Genomic DNA, 23721 nt, shown 5'->3' with positions numbered 1-23721 from the left:
AATGTATGGATCGGGATTCCTGTATGGTTTAGTTGGTTGAGTATTCAACTCTTGGTTTCAGCTCAGGTCATGATCTCATGGGTGGTTAGACTGAGCATCACGGCAGGTTCTGCTCAGTGTGCAGTCTGCTTGGGATTCCTTTCCTCTGCCTCTCCCCCGTTCTCTCTCAAAAATAAATAAATAAATCTTTAAGAAAGAAAATGTATGGATAAACAAAATGTGCTATATATGAACAACGAATATTAATTAACCACAAAAAGAAATGAAGTTTTGGTGCATGATATAAGATGGATGAACTCTAATAAAAGCTATGCTAAGTGAAAAACATTAGGCAAACACTAACAAAGAACAAATACATGATTCCATTTATATGAGGAATCTAGATAGGCAAACTCATAGTGACAGAAAGTAGAATAAAAGTTACTAGAGGCCAGGCAATGGAGGAATGGGGAGCTATTGCTCAACAGGGAAATTGTTTGGAATGATGAAAAAGTTCTAAAAACAGATAGTAGTTGATAAAACACTCTAAATATACCTAATGGCACTGAATTGTACACTTAGAAATAATCAAAATAGTAAATTTTACCACAAAAAGTTTTTCCTTAAAAAAAAGTGGGGGGGGGGGCTCAAGACCTTGAGCCACCTAAGAGGTTTGACATAACTACTTCAATTAGAGAATCATGACAACTAAAGGTCTAAAATGAATACATTCCAAAGCTTAGGGAGGGAAAATGATCATCACATGATAGTAATTTGTTAATTCCATATGAACTCATTTAGGAAATCTTAATAGAAAAAGGAAATATGATTTGCTTTATTTTTAAAACAAATTTACCCTCAGAATACAACTAAAAACTTATTTTCAAATACTTCATTATGAAGAATGATAAAATTACACAGGCATACCTCAGAGATACTGCAGGTTCAGTTCCAAACCACCACAATAAAGCAAGTTTCACAATAAGGTGACTCAAATTAATTTTTGGATTTTCCAGGGCATATAAAAGTTACATTTACATTATACTGTAGTCTATTAAGTGTGCAATAGATGTTTAAAAAACATACATACCTTAACTTAAAAATAGTTTATTGCTAAAAAATGCTAACCATCATCTGAGTTTTTGGTGAGCCATAATCCTTTTGCTGGTGGAGTGTGCTGCATCAGTGTTGATCAGGGTGCTGTTTGTTGAAGGCTGGGGTGGCTATGGCAATTTTCTTAAGCAACACAAAGAAGTCTGCCACATAGCTTGATTATTCCTTTCATGAATGATTCTTCTATAGCATGCAATACCATTTGATAGCATTTTACCCATAGTAGAACTTGCAAAATTAGTTAATCCTTTTCTGCCACTGCTTTATCAGCTAAGTTTGTGCAACTTTCTAAATCCTATTGTCATTTTAACAATCTTCACAGCATATTCACCAAGAGTAGATTCCATCTCAAGAAATCACTTTCCTTGTTCATCCATAAGAAGAAACTCCTCATCCATTCAGGTTTTATCATGACATTGCAGCAATTTGGTCATGTCTTCAGGCTCCACTTCTAATTCTAGTTCTTTTGCTATTTCCACCACATCTGTAGTTACTTCCTCCACTGAAGGTTTGAAACCCTAAGTCAACCATGAGCGTTGGAATCAACTTCTTCTAAACTCTTGTTAATGATATTCTGACCTATTCCCATGAATCACGAATATTCTTAATGGCATCTAGAATGTTGAACCCTTTCCAGAAGGCTTTCAATTTACTTTGCCCAGATCCATCAGAAGAATCACTATCACAGTTACAGCCTTATGAAATGTATTTCTTAAGTAATAAGACTTGAAAGTTGAAATTAGCCCATGATCCATGGGCTGCAGAATGGATGCTGTGTTAGCAGGCATGAAAACAATCTCATTGCACATCTCTATAAGAGCTCTTGGGTGACCAGATACATCCTCAATGAGCAGTGACACTTTGAAAGGAATCTTTTTTTGTGGGAAGCCTCAACTGTGAACTTAAAATATTCAGTAAACTATGCTGTAGATAGATGTTCTGTCATCCAGGGCTTGTTGTTCACTTTACAGAGCACAGGTAAAATAGACTTAACATAATTCTTAAAGCCCCTAGGATTTTTCAGAATGATAAATAAGCATTTGGCTTCAAGTCACCAACTGTATTAGGCCCTAAAAGATTAGAAGCTTTGAAACCAGACATTGACTTCCTCTACTTTTCCTCTGAAAGTCCTAAATGGTATCTTCTTACAATAGAAGACTATTTCACCAATGTCTACATTAAAAATCTGTATTTTATCTTACTCACCATTATTAATGATCTTAGCTAGATCTTCTGTAATACTTGCTGCTTCACCATGTACTTTTATGTTATAAAAACAGCTTCATTCTTCAAAACTCATGAACCAACCTCTCCTGGCTTCAAACCTTTCTTCTGCAGCTTCCTCATCTCTCTCAGCCTTCACAGAACTGAAGAGAATTAGGGCCTTGCTCTGTATTACACTTTAGCTTAAAAAATGTTGAGGCTATTTTAATCTTCTATACAAACCACTAAAACTTTCTCCATGTCAGCAATGAGGCTGTTTCACTTTCTTGCCATTTGTGTGCTCATTGGAGTAGCCTTTTTAATTTCTAAGAATTTTCCTTTGCAATCACAACTTGGCTAACTGTTTGGCACAAAAGACCTTTCAGCATATCTCAGCTTTCAACATGCCTTCCCCACTAAGCTTAATCATATCTGCTTTTGATTTAAAGTGAGAGATATGGGACTCTTCCTATCATCTGAACACTTAGAGGCTACTGTCGGGTTACTAACTGGCCTAATTTCATGTCTTAGAGGATAGAGAGGCCCAAGGAGATGCAGAGAGATGGAAAATGACTGGGAGCAAGCAAAACACACATATTTATTGGTTAAATTCACTGTCCTAAGGGTGCCCAGGGGGCTCAGATGGTTAAGCATCTGCCTTCGGCTCAGGTCATGATCTCCAGATCCTGGGATTGAGCCCTATGTCAGGCCCCCAGCTCAGTGGGGAGTCTGCTTCTCCCCCTGCTTGTTCTCTCTCTACCTTTCTCTCTCTCTCTCAAATGAATAAATAAAATAAAAAAAATAAATTCACTGTCTTATATGGGCAGTTTGTGGTGTCCCAAAACAATTACAATAGTAACATCAAAGATCACTGATCACAGATCACCATAACAAATAACGAAAAAGGTTAAAATATTGTGAGAACTACCAAAATGTGAAACAGAGACATGAAGCAAGCAAATGCTGTTGGAAAATGGTGCCAGTACACCTTCTTTCTCAATGCTGGATTGCCACAAACCTTCAATTTATAATAAATGCATTGTCTGTAAAGTACAATAAAGCAAGATAAAGTAAAACAAGGTATGACTATAATACAAAATGACCTCTAACTTTTTTTAAAAACTTTCCATTTGGGGAATGAAAAAACATAAAAAGTAAAAATATGACATTAAAATTCAAAAGATTTTTTTTTTTTTTTTTTGAGAGAGAGACAGCATGGGGAAAGAGCAGAGGGAGGGAGAGAGAGAAACCCAGCATTGAGGCCTCAATTCCACAACCCCAAGATCATGATCTGAACCGAAATCCAGAGTCACTTAACCAACAGAGCCCCCAGGTGCCCCAGGATCATTTTTTCTTTAATTACCATCCATGTATTACCTTATTGTTCTGTAGATTACCAGCATAGATGGTCTTGATTGGGTTCTCTGCTCAGGGTATCACAAAACCAAAAATCAGGGTATCAGGTGGAGATCGCTGGAGTCACTGGGGAGGAATCCACTACCAACCCTTCTAGGTGATGTTCTTTGCAGCTGAGAAATGGTCTAAGGTTCCCTCTTCGTATTTGCTGTCAGCTGAGAGCATCTCTCATCTCCTTAAGGAGTTCTGCATTCCTTTTCCCATGGTCCCTGCATATTCAGACTCAGCATGTCACATTCTTCAAGTATTTTAACTTCCTCTTCTTTACCAGCTAGAGAATACTTTATTTCTTTTTTCTTTTTTTTTTTTTTTATCCAAGTCTCATGATTAGTTTAGACTCACACGGTCAGTCTCCCCATCTTTAGGTCAACTGTGCCATATGACAACATAACTGGGGAAGTGATATCTAATCATGTTCACATGTCCCAGGGCTTAGGATGGATCATCGTTGGGAGGCCATATTCAATAAAATTCTAAAGATTTCTAAAAGTGAATAGTTTTAAATTACTAAAGATCTTGTTTCAGTGCCAGGTAATCCTTAAAAAGTTCTTTAACCTTACCTGAAATTAAAATTTCCATGCTCTGGAGAAACAAAGGGTCAAATTTCCCTTTGACCAGATTAACATAGGTCTTTGGAAACTCAGAATCATTGTCTCTGGGTTAGACATGTTGAACTTACTATCCCAGTTGTTTCATATTACATTTTCTCACCATCCTGGTCACTCTGACCAGCAAAGGAAACAGGTTTCATTTCTTATGTTAATATCCATAAATTGGCAAAATAATGGGCTATCTTTAGGAGGATATTGAGTTCGGATCCAGGTGCAACTAGTAAATAAGGGCATGGGTTTTCATCTCCCATAGCTTAGCCCTGTTGTGAATCCTCGTTCTGTCACTTATTAGCTATGTGACTATGATGACTAATTTTATGTGTCAACTTAACTAGGCCATGGGATATCAAGAAATTAAGTCAAACACTATTCTGGGTGTTCCTGTGATGGCATTTCTGGACTAGATTAACAGATCATTGAATGTGAGTGTGCATCATCCAATCCACTGAAGGCCCAAATAGAATACAAGGCTGATCCTCAGGCCAGTACAAGGGAGTGAAAAGCATCAACATACTAGATGCTTTGAAGAATTTTCATAAGATAGGACATATGAAATCATAATGATAGGTTAGGGTGGAAATGGCAGAGTTGAGTAGTTGTGAAAGAGGTAGTAAGGCCAACAAAATGTAAAATATTTACTATCTGGTCTCTGAAAAAGTATCCTGACTCCCGGCCAATCATACACACAGGAGAATATTTCAAGAAGATAGAAGACTTTTATTCTTGTGACTCCAAAGGGTTGTGGGCTGAATCAATAGTTATGGAGGCTAACCTACTTAAGAAAGGTAAAAACTATCTGAGAGGAACTTGAGCTCCAAGTATGGTGGCTAGATACCTAGGATAGGATCCTCCTAATCTGGCTATTAGAGAAGGGCCTGGTCTATCTCTTACCTACTCTAACCAAAGCACACCAATAAGTAAATTCTATCCACTGACAAAAAAAACCAACCCTCTCCATCAGTATTCTTTTCCATTTAGGGTAAAGACTTGCTAGGGAAACAAACAAAAGAGAAAAGCAACTCCAGTAATCTATATTATTTAACTGGTCATATATGAACATGAATGGACAACCAGGGATCACCAACATTTAAGGAAATCACAGAATGAAAAAGAAGTCCCATGATGAAAAATAATTTAGCAACTCTAGAGAAAACAGGTAATTCAAAGAGGTTAGAAAAAAAGAAAAAGAATTTTATTTAATATCTTCGGAGAGACTACATAAGATATTTCACCTATAAAACAAGAAGTATATGAAAGAGTAGGATTAAAAGAACAAAGAGTAGAGTTTCAAGAAATTTAAAATAGAAATTTTATCTACTACCACTTCCCCCCACATACAGAAAAATTTGAAAAGTTGAAGAAATACAGAGTAATAACCCAGTGTGGATAATGATCTCTTTAAAATAGTGCAGGAAAAGGGACTCCTCTCTCTCTCTCTACACACACACACACACACACACACAAACACACACACACGGAAAAACAATGGAAATGGACCCAGACAATACAGAGCTGGAGAAGGAAAATATATATATTCCTAGAAACACCTCTGATCTAGAGTAGAGGTTGTCAAACTAGGGCCCATGAGCCAAATTATGCCAGCACAATTTTCACAAGTAAGGTTTTACTGTAACACAGAATACTTATTTGTTTACATGTTGTCTGAGGCTGCCTTTGTACTAACTACAACAGTAGAGTTAAAGAGTTGCAACAGGGACCATATGGTCTGTAAAGCCTAAAATATTTATCATTTGGTCTTTTACAGAAAAATTTGTCAAAACTTGATCTAGAGCTATGCTGTCCAACAGAGTAACAGCTAGCCAAATGTAGTGCTGAAATTTAAATAATAAAATTAAAAATTCAGTTCTCAGTCATGTCAGCTACATTGCAAGTACCCAATAGCCATATGTGTGTAATGGTTATTGTGCTGGATGATGAAGATATGGGACATTTCCAGGAATACAGGAAATTCTACTGGACAGGGCTTGTTTGGAAATTACCATAATACATTACTAGACCTGTATTTTAATTACTGCTTTAAAAAGTACTGTAGTGAAAAACAAAAAATAGGAAGAGAAGCAGGAAGATAAAATTCAGAAAAAAAAAAACAAACCCAGAAACTGGTAATGTTGGAAATGGAAAGAATTTATGCATAAATCTAAGATGTCATTCTATGACAATAGCTTTAAACTAGGCTTTTTAAAAATAATGCTTCAAAGTTATTCAGAGAAAAAAACTTAGAGAAAATCCAAAGATACAGAATTACAAATGAGTAAATATGATCATAGATATGGAAGAGATTACAAAGAATTTAATGTAGGGAATGAGATTAATTAATGCTATCAAAACTGTAAATAATAAAAAAAAGTGTGTCCTAAGAAAATATAATTCAAAGAAAGAAGAAATAATTATATGGAACATGAAGAAAAGGTTTTAAGTAGTTGTATAATGGCTCCAATTTAGTTTTGAGTTAACAAGGAAAATGTTTGCTCCATTTTTAATTTTCATCTTATACTGCAAGAAATTTCATATCCAGTACATAAAGTATAAACATACTTCACATCCAGACTCTTAAAACTAGAAAACAGCAATCTAAAACAATGTATTTCCCTCTTTTAACTATTCATTGTACCAAGAATTATATATTTCTTTACAGGGGAGCTTCACCAGCCTGTGTGACATTCCATGCAAAATCAGAGGTAAGGTGCTTCAAATGGAATGGTTTTAAATATGCAGCCATTCCCTGGACTTCCATAATTATTCATACTGAAGATGAATTGATCACATCTCATCAGAAATATACATGATAATCAAAACAACACACAGGTTTAGATTAGCACAACATCTATCTATATCCTTATGAGAGTCTTCAAGTTGATACATGAAAGGAGCACTTAATACCAGTCAGCAGTCATTCAATTCCTTACTTGGGCCACAAAAATAAAGAATAGTCCCAGTTAGGGAGATATACCAATACTGGGCTGTTATAGCTCTGGAATTTCTTTTCCTTTTACCACTAAAAAATTTTAGTGTTCTAGTGTTTACCACTAAAAATGTCTTATAGATACATTTACTTAAGTCTCCTTGAGCCAAAACACCTTTTGACACATTTACCCTATTACACTGAAGACATGAGTATATGATAGATTTTTTAATTTTAATTTTAAATTTCCAAGTTTTCTATTTATATTTAAACATCCACTAAAATTAGGATGAACATAAGTACTCATGTGCCCTGGACAGCCCCAGATTATACCTGCTTTCCTGGCATCCAATGTAATTAGTTATTTCAGCATTCTTAGAATGTCGTAAAAAATTCATGGGTCAGTGAAGAAATCAAAACAAACAACAGAAAATATTTTGAAGTAAATCTTGATGAAAATACAAAAATGTTAAAAACCGTATTATGTAGCTATAGCAGTTTTTAGAGAAACTACACCCTTAACTATAAAACAGTATATTAGAAAAGGAAGAAAATCAATGATTTAAATTTTTATTACAAAGGAGAAAAACCAAAATCTCGGCCAATCAAAACTAGTGAATGTAGAGGGGAAAAAAAATAAGGAACAATAATTGGCAAAGAAAAAGCAAACACAAAAGAAATTTTTAAAGACAAACTCTGGGTCTTTAGAAAAATAAAAATGAAAAATCCCTAGCAAACCTAACAATGAAAAAAAAGAAAAAGAAACACAAATAATAGCAGTAATTACAGTCATTAAAAAGGTAGTAAAAGGGGCTTCTAATACAGTGAAGTAAGCTCACAACAAACTCTCCCATAGATAACAATAATAAACTCAAGACAAAATACTAAAAACAATTATGTGAAGGCTCTACAGATTGAACAGAAGCAAAGAGATTTTGCTGAAGAGTCAAGGTTGTAATAAAAAAAAAAAGGACAAAGATTGCCAAAGGTTTCTTATTTTTACTGATTTAGCTTTAGCTTGAGCACAGAGCAATACAGGGAGTTAAAACAAAGAAACAAAAGTCATCCTTCTGAAAAACCTGAAGAATCACAAACTAACTGAAAGAATGGAGAGTTCAGAAAGCCATCTACCTTATCAGTGTCACTTTACTTACTGAAAGAGTAATGAGTCCATATAGCAAGGAAAGAATTGTCTTTTCAATAAATGGTGGTAGGTCAATACGTTGTACAGGAAGAACAAATCCACCTTTACCCCTGTCTCACACGAAAGTGGAAAAAAAAAATCAATTCCAATGGAATGCATGTTCAAATATTTAAAAGCAAACCTCAAGACTTTTAGAAGAAAACACTATGATCATCTTTGGAGTCTTGGAGTAGGCAAACTTAGCTATAAGGCAAAAAATTGATACATTAGAATTTATTCTGAGTAAAAGTGAAAAAACTAAGAATATAAAAAGGTGAGGTGCACCTAGCTGGCTCAGATGGTGGAACATGAAATTCTTAATCTCAGGATTGTAAATTCAAGCCTCATGTTGGGTGTAGAGATTACTTAAAAAAAAATTTTTTTTTTTTACAGAATATGAAAAGGCAAGTCACAGACTGAATAAAGATATTTGTAACACACTTACTCCAAACTGGACTTTTACCCAAAATATAAAAAGAACATCTAAAAATCTAAAAAATCCAACAATCCAACTTTTAAAAAAATTAGCAAAGACACAGACTTCTCACAAGAGATTATATAAATGGCCAATAAGCATATGAACAGGTACTCAACTTCATCAGTCCAAATCCAAATGACAACGTCATACCACAATCCCTTCAGAAAGGCTAAAGTAAAAAGAAAATATTTAGTGCTGGTAAGGATGACAGGCAACCGAAATTCTCAAGCATTCCTGGTTAGAGTGTAAATTGGTACAACCATGTAAGAAAGATATTTGGCCACAAATAGTAAGCTAGCCAAATTCCTTTCAAAGCAGAATGGATAATGAATGGTGATATATTTACACAATACTATAAAGCAGCAAATAATCCATATCTGTACACATTAAAACCAATCATTTCACAAATATAATGAGCAAAAGTCATCAAATACAAGAGTAAACAGTGTATGACTTCATCTACATAAAGTACAGCAGGTAAAGCAAATCAGGACTTTGATTTCTCTTTGTGAGTGTACTAAAAGAAAGCAAACCCCATGGGGTCCAAGAACTCCCTCTGTACAGGCATAACCTTGACATTTATTCATTCAATCATGGTGCCAGAACACCATCAGACCCTACAGTAAGCCTTCACAACATCTCTGTTAATATGGTTCACCTTCATAGTCACAATGGTAAACAGACCCTAGGTCTCAAAAAGCCACTGAAAGACCAATTGGAGAGGTGCCCATTTCAGTCACGAGATGCTAATTGCTTAACAATACCAATATGGTTTTTGGTATACCTTAAGTAGGCTGCTGCAGTCTTTCAATTGTATTTAGACTTCTCAGAATTCAACTTGTTGGAACCCTTATGAAAAAGGTCCCACTAGGTGGCAAAAAGGGTGATATACATGTTCCTTATGGAACCCTCAGACTTAAATTTTATACAGCTAATTCCACATTAAAGCAGTTTTAGAGTTACAATAAAATTGAAAGGTACAGAAAATCCTGTACACTTCTGACGCCACAAATGTATAGCCTCCGCTATTATCCATGTCACTCACAGAATCTTTTTTTTTTTTTTTAACCAAGGATGAACCTATATTGACACATCACAATCACCCAAAGTCCACAGCTGATGTTAGGATTCACTTTTGGTGCTATATATTCTATGGGTTTGGACAAAAGTATAATGACATATCCATCATACATACAGAACATTTTCACTGCCCTAAAAATCCTCTGTGCTCTGCTTATTCATCTTCTCCCTCAAACACCTTTGGCAACCATTGGTCTTTTTATTGTCTCCACAGTTTTGACCTTTCCAGAATTCCACAGAGTTGGAATCGGTATTCAGTTTTGTTTTGTTTTTTCAAGATTTTATTTATTTATTTGACAGAGATCACAAGTAGGCAGAGGTAGACAGAGAGAGAGAGAGGGAGAAGCGGGCTCTCTGCTCAGCAGAGAGCCCGATGCGGGGCTCGATCCCAGCACCCTGAGATCATGACCTGAGCCAAAGGCAGAGGCTTTAACCCACTGAGCCACCCAACTGCCCCTATTCAGTTTTTTCTAATTGATTTCTTTCACTCAGTAATTTGGATTTAAGGTTCCTCCATGTCTTTTCATAGCTCGATAGCTCATTTGATTTTAGCACGGAATAATATACCATTGCCCACACTTTATTTATCCATTAACTTACTGAAGGATATCTTGGTTACTTCCAAGTTTTGGTTATTATGAATAGAGTTGCTATACACATCCATGTGCAAGTCTTTATGTGGATGTTTTCAACTCCTTTGGGTAAATGTATAAGAGTATAACTGCTGGAAGATAAGGTAAGAGCATGTTTAGTTTTGTCAGAAATCTCCAAACTGTCTTCCCAAGTGGCTGTACCATTTTGCATTTTCATCAGCAATGTATGAAAGTTCCTGTTGTTCCACAGTCTCATCAGTATTTAGTGTTGTCACTGTTTCAGGTTTTGGCCACTCTAGTAGGTGTGCAGCAGTATCTCAATGTTGTTTAAATTTGCATTTCTCTGATGGCATATAATGTGAAGCATGCTTTCATTTGCTTTTTGCCATCTGTATGTCTTCTTTGGTCAAATGTCTGTCAAGGTATTTGGCCCATTTTAAAATCAGGTTGTTTATTTTTGAGTTTTAAAGAGCTCTTTGTATACTCTGGATAACAATATTTTATCAGCTAAAATATTTGCAAATATTTTCTCCCAGTATATGCCTTTTCTTCTCATTCTCTTGACATCCTCACAGAGCAAGAGTTTTTAATTTTGATGAAGTCAAGCTAATCAACTATTTTTTCATGGATCATATCTTTGGTATTGTATCTAAAAAAGCATCAGATACCCAAGGTTCTCTGGGTTTTCTCCTATGTTATCTTCTAGGAGTTTTACAGTTTTGCATTTTCTGTTTAGATACGTGGTGCACTAGAGTTAATTTCTGTAAAGGATGTAAAGTCTGTGCCTAGATTCTCTCTCTTTTTCTCTTCAACATGTGCATGTTGTTCCAGCACCATTTGCTAAAAAGACTGACTTTGTTTCATTGTGTTGCCTTCACTCAACTGTCAAAGGTCAGTAGATAATATTTATGTGAGTCTATTTCTGAGTACTCCATTCTGTTCCACTGATCTATTTGTCTACTCTTTTACCAATATCATACCGTCTTAATTACTGTGGCTTTACGTTAAGTCTTGAAGTCAGGTAGTTTCAGTTCTCCAACTTTGTTCTTCTCCTTTAATATTGTGTTTGCTATTCTGGGTCTTTTGCCTCTCCATATAAACTTCAAAATCAGCTTGTCAATATTCATAAAATAACTTCCTGGGATTTTGATTGGGATGGCATATGAATCTATAAACCAATTTGGGAAGACTGACATCTTGACACTGAGTCTCCTATCCATAAACATGGGATATCTTTCCATTTATTTAGTTTTTCTTTGATTTTATTCATCATAATTTTGTAGTTTTCCTCATATAGATCTTGTACACATCTTTTTTAGATTTATGCCTAAATATTTAATTTTGGGGGACACTAATGTAAATGACATTGTGTTTTGTTTTGTTTTTTTTTAAAGATTTTATTTATTTATTTGAGAGAGAGACAGTGAGAGAGAGCATGAGAGGGGAGAAAGTCAGAGGGAGAAGCAGACTCTTCAAGGAGCAGGGAGCCCGATGTGGGACTCGATCCCAGGACTCTGGGATCATGACCTGAGCTGAAGGCAGTCACTTAACCAACTGAGCCACCCAGGCGCCCCAATGACATTGTGTTTTTAATTTCCAATTCCACTCACTCATTGTTTATACACAGGAGCTGATTTTTCTTTCTTTTCTTTTTCTCTTCTTTTCTGAGAGAGAGAGGGAGCATGTGTGTGTACATGTGGGGCAGGAATGGCAGAGGGAGAGGGAAGAGAGAGAATCTCAATGCAAGGCTCAATCTCAAAATCCTGAGATCATGATCTGAGCCAGAATCAAGAATCAGACACTTAACCAGCTGAGCCACCCAGATGCCCTGGAGCTGATTTCATTTAGATAGCAAGGAGAGATGGCTTTACTGAGAATGTGTAGGTTGAAGCGAGATTTGAAGGATAAGTAGAAGCTAACTAGTGGCCTTTTAGAGGAAGAGAACAGGACAGAGTAAGTAAATGCTAGAGAACAGGAGAATGAATAAATGCTAGAATGCAGAGAGTAAGGAAATTTACAGAGTGATGTGGCTGGCTAGAGAGACAAATGGAGGGAACTACATGCCAGTGCTTATATTATCAGACCTCTATTCTGAAAGTATTGGGATGGCACTTGAATGAAGAATATACTGCAGATGAACTAAGATGAGGGCTATATGTCCCAGAATGGATTAGAAAGCTATTAAGAAGTAAATTCCATAAGTCTGGGTAATGTAATGGACATGGCAGAATGATCCTAGAGAGAGGACCTGAGTGTAGTGAGGTTCCTTGTCTTAGGCAACTAATTCTGCAAAAAGTCCTATCATTTACTAAGATATAAAATGTAAGAGGAAGTTCAGTCCAGGGCATTATGAGTTTGAAGACCCATTAAGAAACTGGCAAAGTAAATACCTGAATTTATAATTGCGGAGGTCAGAGAAGCGATCTGGACTATACATGTTTGTCATTGATATATAAATGGTAACTGAGGTCCTGGGACTGGATAAATGTAAGAACATGGACTAAAAAGACAGAATGGTCTTAAGGACTCCATGATTTAATAGCAGAAAGGAGGGCAAGGAGCTTATTTTCTTTTTCTTTTTTTTTTTTTTTTAAAGATTTTATTCATTTATTTGACAGGCAGAGATCACAAGTAGGCAGAAAGGCAGGCAGAGAGAGAGAGGAAGGGAAGCAGGCTCCCTCCCGAGCAGAGAGCCTGATGCGGGGATCGATCCCAGGACCCTGGGATCATGACCTGAGCCGAAGACAGAGGCTTTACCACTTAGCCACCCAGGTGCTCCAAGGAGCTTATTTTCATTTATACCCTTTAGCCATTGAATTGTCTTCCCAGCCTTACAAAATACTGATCCTTCTCCTGTGCTATGATTTCCATTCCTTCCATCTCATTTAGGTCCTTTTCTTTATCAATCATCTAGAACTATTTTCCAGTTCCTTATTTTCTCTCTTTAACAACAAAAATCCTCCCTTAAATGTTTGTCATCTCCCTCTATCCCCCTTCATAGCAGAGCGTTCTAAAATGTAAAATGGTCTACTTTTATGGAATATTCAACTTCATTTACCATTCAATTCTAAATACATTATTTGACTTTTCAGTTCACTACTCCATCAAATCTTCCTTTAACAAAGCCTGTAAAACATTAATACTAAATCAAATAAACATTTCCAATTCTTATTTTACTTTCTTTTTCTCTGCCCTGGTTTTATTTTTTTATTTTATTTTATTTTTTTTCTCTGCCCTGGTTTTAAATGTCATGCTCCCCAAAGTTTATTCTTGGTCCTTTTTTCTTCTCAAAATATACATTTCCTCGGTGAGTTTATTCATCCCTTGGGGTAAACTCCCACCATGTGCTAATTAATTTCAAATTTCCGTGTTTCATCTAGAGATCCCTTTCTCACATGGCCCAGTGTGTACTGGGTATCTCTACTTGGATGCTTCCAGGGTTCCTCCATTTAAACATATTCAAAACAGATTTTAAAAACTCATTTTATGGGGCGCCTGGGTGGCTCAGTTGGTTGAGCAACTGGCTTCGGCTCGGGTCATAATCCTGGAGTCCCAGGATCTAGTCCCACATCGGGCTCCCAGCTCTGCAGGGAGTCTGCTTCTCTCTCTGACCTTCTCACCTCTCATGCTCTCTCTCACTGTCTCTCTCTCAAATAAATAAATAAAATCTTTAAAAAAAAAACCTCATTTTATGGGGCGTCTGGGTGGCTCAGTGGGTTAAGCCTCTGCCTTCGGCTCAGGTCATGATCCCAGAGTTCTGGGATCGAGCCCCGCATCGGCCTCTCTGCTCAGCAGGGAGCCTGCTTCCCCCTCCCTCTCTGTCTGCCTCTCTGCCTACTTGTGATTTATCAAATAAATAAATAAAATCTTTAAAAGAAAAAAAAACTCATTTTATGATCTCCCATTCCCTAAAACAACCAACACCATAACAACAAAATTCCGCTATTTTCCTTTATTCTTTAACCTCTGCCATCCACAAGCCTGCTCAGAAATCTGTCATCTTTGATTCCTTGTATCAACTCTCCTTTGTCATATCAATTCTACTCCTCATAGTAATCTCTTAATTCATTCCATGCTTTTTATCCAAACCACAGTCATTTCTTCTAGTATTCTCTTCTAGTATACTCTTTCCATTCTCTTCTAGTATACTCTTAGCCAAAACATAACAATCAAATATGATCATTATGTTGTTGCTTTACATAAAAATCTTCAATAATTTCCCGTTTCCTATTATTTTTGCAAAAAACAAGAGCCACAACCTTAAAAAAAAATCAATTAGACCTTTGTCTAACTTCTCCAGTCTCATCTTAGCACTCTGTATAAATCATGAGAACTGCTTGCACAGAAGCAGTGAGAGCAGATTTGAAGATATAGTCTTCCCATCCTCTGCAATGGTTTTGTCTATTATGCCCTCATTTTTTATACTTCCTTCATCACACAGGTTAAACTTCCTCCTCAGGAGAAACTCCCCCCTCAGGAGAAACTTTCCAAGGCTCCTCTCCGTTCTCTCAGTCCAAGTTAGGTATATAGCACTTGTCCTCCATAGCACTTATAATATGCCTTATTATCCTATTTATCCCCCTGCCTCCCCCAACTATGAATTCAAAGAAAAAAGAGACTATTCTTTCTCCTATAACCTGAATGCTTAGCATATTCACTGGGATTTAGTATGTGCTCGATAAATAATTGTTAATTATTAAGTTGTTTTTAATCATTATTAACACCATACCTAAACATACCCTTTTCACAAATACCTCACTTATTCCAATGTTTTATATTCAACTCTACATACTGGTAAATTCCAGTATTTGGCATTATTTGCTTTGACAGTAAAAGTTTTGTCCTTGTAAAAAAAAATTAAGACAGATTAAATAAATTTATTCTATAATATTACATATATTATATATTGAAAACATAACTTCAAGAATGCCGTGCTCTGCATATATGGCATGATTTCCGAATTACGAAGTTGAACAAATTCTTCAGTTCTAATAATAACATAAACAAAAGCACCATATCACCACTTTTAGAAAACTAAAGGATAAATGGAGAGGAAACAAGGGAATATGTAGTAAAGAAGCCTATAAAAGTTCATTATTATTCCAAATTTTTCCAAGCAGCAAAAATATCCAAGAAGTTTACATTTGAAATTAGACTGCTTTGTCCCTTTTTGTTTTGCCCTTCTTAGCACTTATTTACTAAGAAAAAAATAGGCACATACTGTCCAATGTGTTCACTTTAAGCACCATACTGTTTTCCATGTGTTAATCTCCCCCAAATGAGAACATTTTTATTTCTAGAGATCTAAAGTGATACATTAGGTCTAAGCAGACAGTAAGCACTCAACAGCTATTTACTGAATAATTTAGATTTCAAATTTACACTGAGGAAAGGTTCTAAATGAAAGCATCTAAGTCTTGATCAAGCTTTCCAGTTGATATACTGTTAAACAGTAAGGTGGTTTGTTTTATTTTCTTAAGATTTTACTTTAAATACAAAACAAAACCACCAGCCACTATTTCACAAGACTAAATGCAGTTTATCAAACAGAAGCCGCCAAAAAGTTTTAATAAGTCACTGAGATTTAAAACAATTCACTGGAAAGAATTTCAATAAAATTTGGATAGATATATTTTTAATACATCATAGATCACTGTCAAAACCAATAACTCAGTAGCATAGGCACAATTTGGGAGTCTTTTTTAGTTTAGACATTTGTCAATCATGAATACCTTTAAAAATCACTTACTCCTCCACCCAGCTCACTTTTGAGAGAAGTTTTAAATCCAAAGACACAGCTCTAAATGACACGCTTTTTCCACACATAAATTCCTATTCTAATAAAAAAAAGCTCTCAATTCAGAGTTCACAAATCACTAGGAAAATAAAGTACATACACATCTAATACCAGTTTTTTGGGGAAAGAGACTTAAAGTATTTTCTGTTATTTGCAGCTGCCTTAACAGCAAATGACAATTAAATGTGTGAACAAGGTTGTCAGAGTAACACTTGTCATTCACACTACTTATAGAAACGCTCCCCAAGACTTCCAGAAGCACTAATTAAAATTAACGAAAGCTTCTCAAGGGGACTTGTCAGAGAAGTACATTTTGTCATTTGCTGTTTGAGACAGGAAAACCAAATCTACTCAAAGCTCAAGAGTTTTCCCGCTAAAGTCTAAATCCAACCCACCTGCCTGCCACTGGCACTGTGGAACTGAGCCCAGATGCTCAGCAAGCAACTCATTAAGAGTTCCAATTTCTTCAATAAAACACAACCAGTCCGAGAAAAACAAAACAAAACAAAACAAACCTGATGGTAACGGCGGAATGAATTTTCTCTCCGAAGTCAGAAAAGAAAAAGGGGCGAGGGAAAATATCTTTCCTCTTTTCTATGGACCAGAGAAAGGTGCAAATTCTTACTGGCAGTTACTTGATATATCGCTCCACTAGCCTTTTTTTTTTTTTTTTTTTTTTTCATTCTGCGTGAATGAAGGCACTCAAAACAAGAAAAATGTTGAATGATATTACCCACCTCTAGCCCCAAAGAACCAAGGAACACTCTCACCCAGGACTCAGGTAGGCCTTTCTCACCTGGGCCCAGCAGAAGTCCGCGGTCCTCACCTAGAGCGCACTTTTCAGCAATACTCCTTACGATTGGTTGACTGGGAAGAGAGCTCTCAATTCTATTGGCCACGGAAGCGGAGATCGTGGGCAAGGAGGCGGGTGTTTGGGGCTGGCTCTGACGGGTTTGCTGCTTGAGTTCCCAGAGTTCCTATTGGGTCAACGCGGGAAGTTCCAACATGGCGGCCGCGGCGACCTGCGGTACCGGCGCTGGGAGTCCTGGATCTATAGGGGCTGCAGCATGCAAGAACAACGTCACCAGTTTCCAGAGGAAGGGTCCTAGAGCAAGCGGTGCCGACAGCGGCTGTTCTCGACTGGTGTCCATCGCGGGCACACGACCGTCGGTGCGGAATGGACAGCTGCTGGTATCTACCGGGCTCCCAGCCCTGGACCAGCTCTTAGGTCGGTTCAGAACGGAGATTTGGGCTCAACAGAGGGAATACTTAGGGAGGGCACCTGCTAGGGAAGCCGCCCTAACCTCATATTTATTTCTCACCCCTCAGCCTTCGGACTTGGAAAGGATAGTCCGGTCTGATAGAGATGTAGCGGAGGAAATGTTGTAGGGAGACTCCTAAATGCTGTTACTGCTCCCACTTTGTACTGGGGTTCTGGCCCACCAGCCTTTCTAGGTTACGACGGGATCCCTACATGGTTTTATCTAGAAATACTGTCTAGTAAGGGGGAATCATTAATATTTGGAGACGGTTTGGCCTTCAACTCCAGGATCCCCTCCTGGTCTCTGCACCGTTCTGCCAACCCCAGATAGCTCGTGGTTTCGCCTAACCTAAAAAGTTGTGAGAGATGAATTTCATTAGAAAATGCTGAAAAAAGTAACTTCCCCACTTTCACCGCCAGGCTGCTTATCTCCTGGTTCTGAATCTTGAAACAAACTTTGGCTTTGAGAGAATGGATGTTAAACACTTACGTGGGTACAAACTAGTTAAGCCTGTTGTTGACATCGGTGGTCGTACTAGTAGACTGGGTTAAATATATTTGTATATATTTTTGTTAAATTTTTTCTCTGTATATTTTGCTTCCCAGAGTTAACATTGCAAAAGATATGTTTAAAGTTAATTCACCTTTTAATGAGAAAAAGAAATCCAGTCCTTAGGCTTTCTTGTATAATCTTTGTAATTTTTCATGAGAAGCCTGCTGAAGACTAGCTTGTTTCATAACTGTTATGTTGTGAAGATTGACCACATTAGATTGTTAGGACAGTGCTACTGTGTTAATAGAGCTTGTAAATTAGTTGTCTTATCAGAATGTTGCTTCATTAAAATTGGTCTTGTTTATATTTCATAACTATATAGTATGTGATCTGTTTCAGTGAAGTCTTGTACATTTTCATAAAATATTACAAATGCCATTGCTTGTTCTTGTACTACACTTGAAATTTCTCTCTGTATTACATTTCCCCCCTCAAGGTACACTCTACAGATAGGTTTAGTGCAAAGGAAATTGACAAGGCAAGCAACCTTTGAGAAAGAACACAGCTTCTTGCCTGTTATGTCATGTTCTTAACTGAATCCTGGTTATTTCTACACAAATTTGAGTATTTGCACTTAATTGTCTCAAGTATTGCCTTCCTAAATTGCATGGTACTGAAAACAAATGATCCAAAATATATAGTTACCAAATATTTATCTCAGTTTTTTTTTCCCCCTGTTGTGCTTTACTTGGTATCATCCTATACTTGAATTTAAAGTTTGGAAGCTGTTCCTTGTCCTTAACGTTTTTTTTTTTTTTAAGATTTTATTTATTTATTTGACAGACAGAGATCACAAGTACGGAGAGAGGCAGGCAGAGAGAGAAGAGAGAGAGAGGAGGAAGCAGGCTCCCCGCCAAGCAGAGAGCCCGATGCGGGGCTCGATCCCAGGACCCTGGGATCATGACCTGAGCGAAAGGCAGAGGCTTTAACCCACTGAGCCACCCAGGCACCCCGTCCTTAACGTTTTTTCCCCTTCCCTAATTCACTGGAGATATGGAACTTTATTCACTTGATCCTGAATCTCTTCAAACATAAAGGTCAAATTTCTGACATTATACCTTCAGTTTCTTATTAGAATAACAAAATTTGCCTGGCACAGTTCCTGGCACATAGTTGATTCTCATTAAGTTCTTCATTGAAAGAGAACTGTGTAGGAAAAAAACAAAACAAACAAACAAAAAAACAACAACAAAAAAAACAACCTGGGCAAGAGATTATGAAAGAGGTAGGATGAGTTATATGTGAGCTCTAGAAGCAGATACAGTGACATGAACAGAGTCATTAAAGCTAGAGACAGTGTAGGCTGATCTTCAGGCTTCAAATTTAGTGTTACTGCACTGTGCTGCAGCTGTTTCAAATTTTTGAGAACTCTTTTGAAGTGGCTTTAAGCATTTACCAAACCCAAGACTAATGATTTAAGTATGTCTCTTAAAGCACCCACTAAAAAGTTAACCTAAAGCACTATATATAAATATTTCATTTATATTTAAGTGTTTCTACACTGAGATAAACTTGAACTGTAATTTAAAAATCTTCCAGATTTGCTTGCAAGGGACACTAGTATTTGACTGTAAAAAACTTATGCTAAAAATTGGTGTTCCTTTAAGGTAATTGAAATAGGTATTAGTTTGGGGATATTTTGAAATATGTTTTGCATGTGTACAGTTAATTCTCAAAGTGCACAGAAGAGGTTGTTATAATAGGAGTTAGTACATTTGGAATAATAAATATGTCCAGAAGTATTTTAGTTGTTGTTAACTTCTTAATGACATTTTTGTATTTTTATTTTTTATTTTGTATGGCTTTGTAGAGCAAATCCGTTACATTTGTTTTTCATTAAAACATTATTTGGAAGTGAAATGTTTGGCTGCTAATGTGTATACACATAAATATAAGTAATTCAGATTATATTGTTACTCTAAAATATTTGACTCAGATTGTGACAAGCCTAATATAACCATATTGTGACAAGACACAATAATAGCAGGATGTTATATCAGAATAGTGGAACTATACTATGACATCGTGACTGTTGCCTAAATATATTCTGTGGTTACTGTGAAACAATATTGTATTGTCACTACTATGCAGTGCAGTGATATTTCACTACTGCCACTGTGATGTCAATGTAATTTTAAGTGTAGATTCAAAATATATTTAAGTATATTTTTGAATATATTATACAGGCAAATTGAATGTTGATCATTTGAAGATATGCTAATATTTCCATTCCTACTCCCCAAATGCTTTATGAATTTGACAATTCCCCATATCAGCATCTTTTTAAAACATGATCTAATCATATCAAAAACTTTTGTTCTCACAACTTAAATTTTGTTAGATATTGATATACATTTCCCAAGTTGGTCACATTGAAATTTTCAACTTGCAAGATTTTTCTAACCCAGCTTCTCTACCCTGTCCTTCCAGGACATTTATGTCATTATATGACGACACTATGTATATATATATATATATATATATATATATATATATATATATATATTTCATTTCCCTTCTTCCAGTAATCACCAAGAAGTTTACAGTGGATAAAGGATTCTGGCACAATTTCTTTCCTTCCCCCCCCGCCCCACCCCAGGGCAAAAGGTATAGCTCATCTTAGGATCATATTGTCTAACCTGGGGAAATTCTCTCCCAGGCTCATCCTTCCAAAAGGTACTTTAAGGAGGGGTGATTTCTCAGGTTTGACTGGCTTAATTAATGTGCTGTTTAGAACTTACTCAATTTTGACAGTCAGGTGAACGGAAGATAGGGATTTGGGATAAAGAACAGCCCAGGAAGAACACTCCAAAGAAGCTTGACGATAGCTACCGTTTTCAATGCTAATGTCAAAAAGTAAATACTGGTGGGCTTATTCCTTTGCTCCACTGTACCTTAATTAGAATGTGTGATATATGTTGAGTTTGGACTATATATTAAAAATAATCCTTATTTTTATGGTTATGATAGTTTAGTAATGGCTGTACATTTAAGGAAAATGTAGCTGATTCATTTGTATTGATACATAAACTTGTTTCATGTAATTTAATCTATAGAACCATTCTGTTGATAGCTTTTTCTATTTTGTTTCCTATATTTTCCCAGCTAATCGTTGTGATAATCAAGAGTTATCAGAATGTTTCCTACCTCCCAGAGAGAGAAGAAAAAGTAGACTTGTTAATGAAATGAATGCAGTTTAATTTGAGGCATATTAATTAAATAGTTCAGGACATTGCTGTGAACAATGGAAGGGATAGAAACTGTTTGTACTTTGTATTTTCCCTAAAATGACCTATAATTTTATACAAAACTATTCCTTTATAGAAAGGACTGCTAGAAATCACCGTTGTCTTTTCCGACTTTTATTTACTTTTCCTTTTACTTCCCCTAACTTTGAAAAAGGAGAGGCCCTTAGAAAGTAAGGTATCACTTCTGGGTCGTTATATCCTAATACATTAATTTGACCTTGCTTACCCAAAATTTATAGCTTAACTAGAGATCTGCTTTGGGAAGTGTAAATGGTGATTGAATTTTCTCCCTTTAATATAATTTTCTGGGGCTCCGGGCTGGCTCAGTTGGTAGAGTATATGACTTTTGATCTCAGGGTACTAATGGAGTTCTGAATTTAAAGATCCATTAAAATGAGCTTTGGTTGAATGTATCATGTCAAGATACCCTGTCATGGCTGGTTGCTGAAGCTTTTTATTTTTTGATGAGTACATGGATACAAACTTATTCAAACTTACTCTAGTTTAAAATACAGTTAGAACCACAGTATATCAAGTGAGATATATCAAAATACTTTTTGCAGAAGTATTTTAGGGAAATGTGAGGTCTCATCACCCTGAAATTTCGAAGAACAGGAACTTTGCTGTTATATATATGTACGTGTCAAATCATTTTCCCTCATGCACAGAATAAAAGCTTGATTTTTAAAATAGTAAGATAGCTTCATCTTATTCCCCATGACCAACCTTCGAAATGACCAACCTATACTAAAGCCATCCAAATTTAAGTCTAGTGAATTTACATGATAGAGCCCTTTAGAAAAAAAGATAATTGCCTTTTGTAAGAGAAATCCTGATATATTCAAATGTCTGATTAAAGTCATTAACATGTCCTCATTTTATGTTGTTTTGAGTAATGTTCACATTTTCCAAACATTAGAAATTGAATGTACATAAGATTTAAAATTTAATTGGGTGGCATTTCCTGAATTATCAGAAACTGTATTATTTGAATCATTCTTACAGAAAATTACCTTCTTAGTGTACTCTCATTTGCTTAACTAGTTCATCAATGGGAAATATTCGAATTCTTACTATTATAATGATCACTATATATCAAATAATGGTATATCTATAATGATTTGTTCTAATTAGAAAATAATTGCCAGAATGGTAATAGCTCTTACTGAGTACCTTTCTGAGCCAGACACTTGAGCTAGGTATCATTTCATTTAATTGGGAAACTATTCCTGAATCTATTATTTTTTTTTTAAGATTTTATTTATTTATTTGATAGACAGAGATCACAAGTAGGCAGCGAGACAGGCAGAGAGAGAGAGGAGAGGAGGAAGCAGGATCTCAGAGAGCCGGATACGGGGCTTGATCCCAGGACCCTGGGATCATGACATGAGCCGAAGGCAGAGGCTTTAACCCACTGAGCCACCCAGGCGCCCCTCCTGCATCTATTCTTATCATCCCACTATGAATGATATTCACAAAAAATCTTCAGTTCTGTATCTAACTATTCCAGTTGTAGGCCTCATATAAATTCTTAATTTGAGGCTATATGAATGTAGACCCAGGGATGTTTAGACAAGAAATCTAAATCTTTCTTATAAGAAATAGATTAAGGAAAGGAAACCAGGTAAATTTTTTTAATAGTACCCACTCTAGGCTAGACTATGCAGTATCTGTTATGTACCTCTATTAGTTTGTCTTAAATATACACAGAATGGTGAGTAGGCATTTAAATGTTTGTTTTTGCATGTAAGAGAGAAATAAGGAACTGGAAATTTAAAATGCTCAAAGTGCATTAATCAAAAAAATTAGCGCTCAAAATGGATTAAAAAATTTAGTAGTGTTTTATGTGTAGCACAAACTATAAAAGTAGACATTTAGCCTAATCTTAGAGAAAATATTTTGCTCAGATCTTTTATTTGTTGTTTTCATCCTATATATTTCATTTTATGTGATTCTTTTAGTTCTAACAAAATTTGAAGTTATCCTGTATAGTCTGGTATGGCTTTAAATGCTGTATTGAAAGAACCTATCTAAATGTGAAATTAAAATACATATTTAGTGCGATAACAAATCCACCTAAACATAAAAATATATATAAAGTGCTAGTTTATTTTTAAAATCTTCTCTAACAATTTGAAATGTTCTATTTAGAGTCATAAAGTCACCAAATATAGCATTGTGTTCTATGTTCATGTATATTACCAAATTTAAAACTCTTTGAACAATAACATTTATGCATATTTGCAAGGCAAAAAGTAAACACTGTCAAAGGAACTTTACATA

General features: G+C 36.0%; 2 protein-coding genes across 6 annotated transcripts in view; one reads left to right on the top strand and one right to left on the bottom strand.

Moving 5' to 3' along the window:
• The window catches only part of IMMP1L (inner mitochondrial membrane peptidase subunit 1), a 78636-nt gene extending 61416 nt beyond the window's left edge, over positions 1-17220 (bottom strand). Inside the window, exon 1 of one of the 4 annotated variants that reach the window (XM_046015562.1) lies at positions 17173-17220. The gene's annotated coding sequence lies outside the window, so the exon portion shown is untranslated. Of the gene's footprint in view, positions 1-3672; positions 3901-16771; positions 16901-17113 lie in introns of those variants that run through there. The other 3 variants (XM_046015559.1, XM_046015561.1, XM_046015560.1) reach the window with 3 other exon arrangements.
• A 146-nt stretch (positions 17221-17366) lies between these two features.
• ELP4 (elongator acetyltransferase complex subunit 4) overlaps positions 17367-23721 on the top strand; it is a 245584-nt gene continuing 239229 nt past the window's right edge. For both annotated transcript variants that reach the window (XM_046017915.1, XM_046017914.1), the window contains exon 1: positions 17367-17604. In XM_046017915.1, coding sequence (XP_045873871.1) covers positions 17382-17604 — 223 coding nt within the window. In that variant the 5' untranslated portion in view covers positions 17367-17381. The remainder of the gene's footprint in view (positions 17605-23721) is intronic.

This window comes from Meles meles, chromosome 8, assembly GCF_922984935.1.
Source record: "Meles meles chromosome 8, mMelMel3.1 paternal haplotype, whole genome shotgun sequence".
Taxonomy (NCBI): Eukaryota; Metazoa; Chordata; class Mammalia; order Carnivora; family Mustelidae; genus Meles; species Meles meles.
This window is presented reverse-complemented; position numbering and strand designations above follow the sequence as displayed.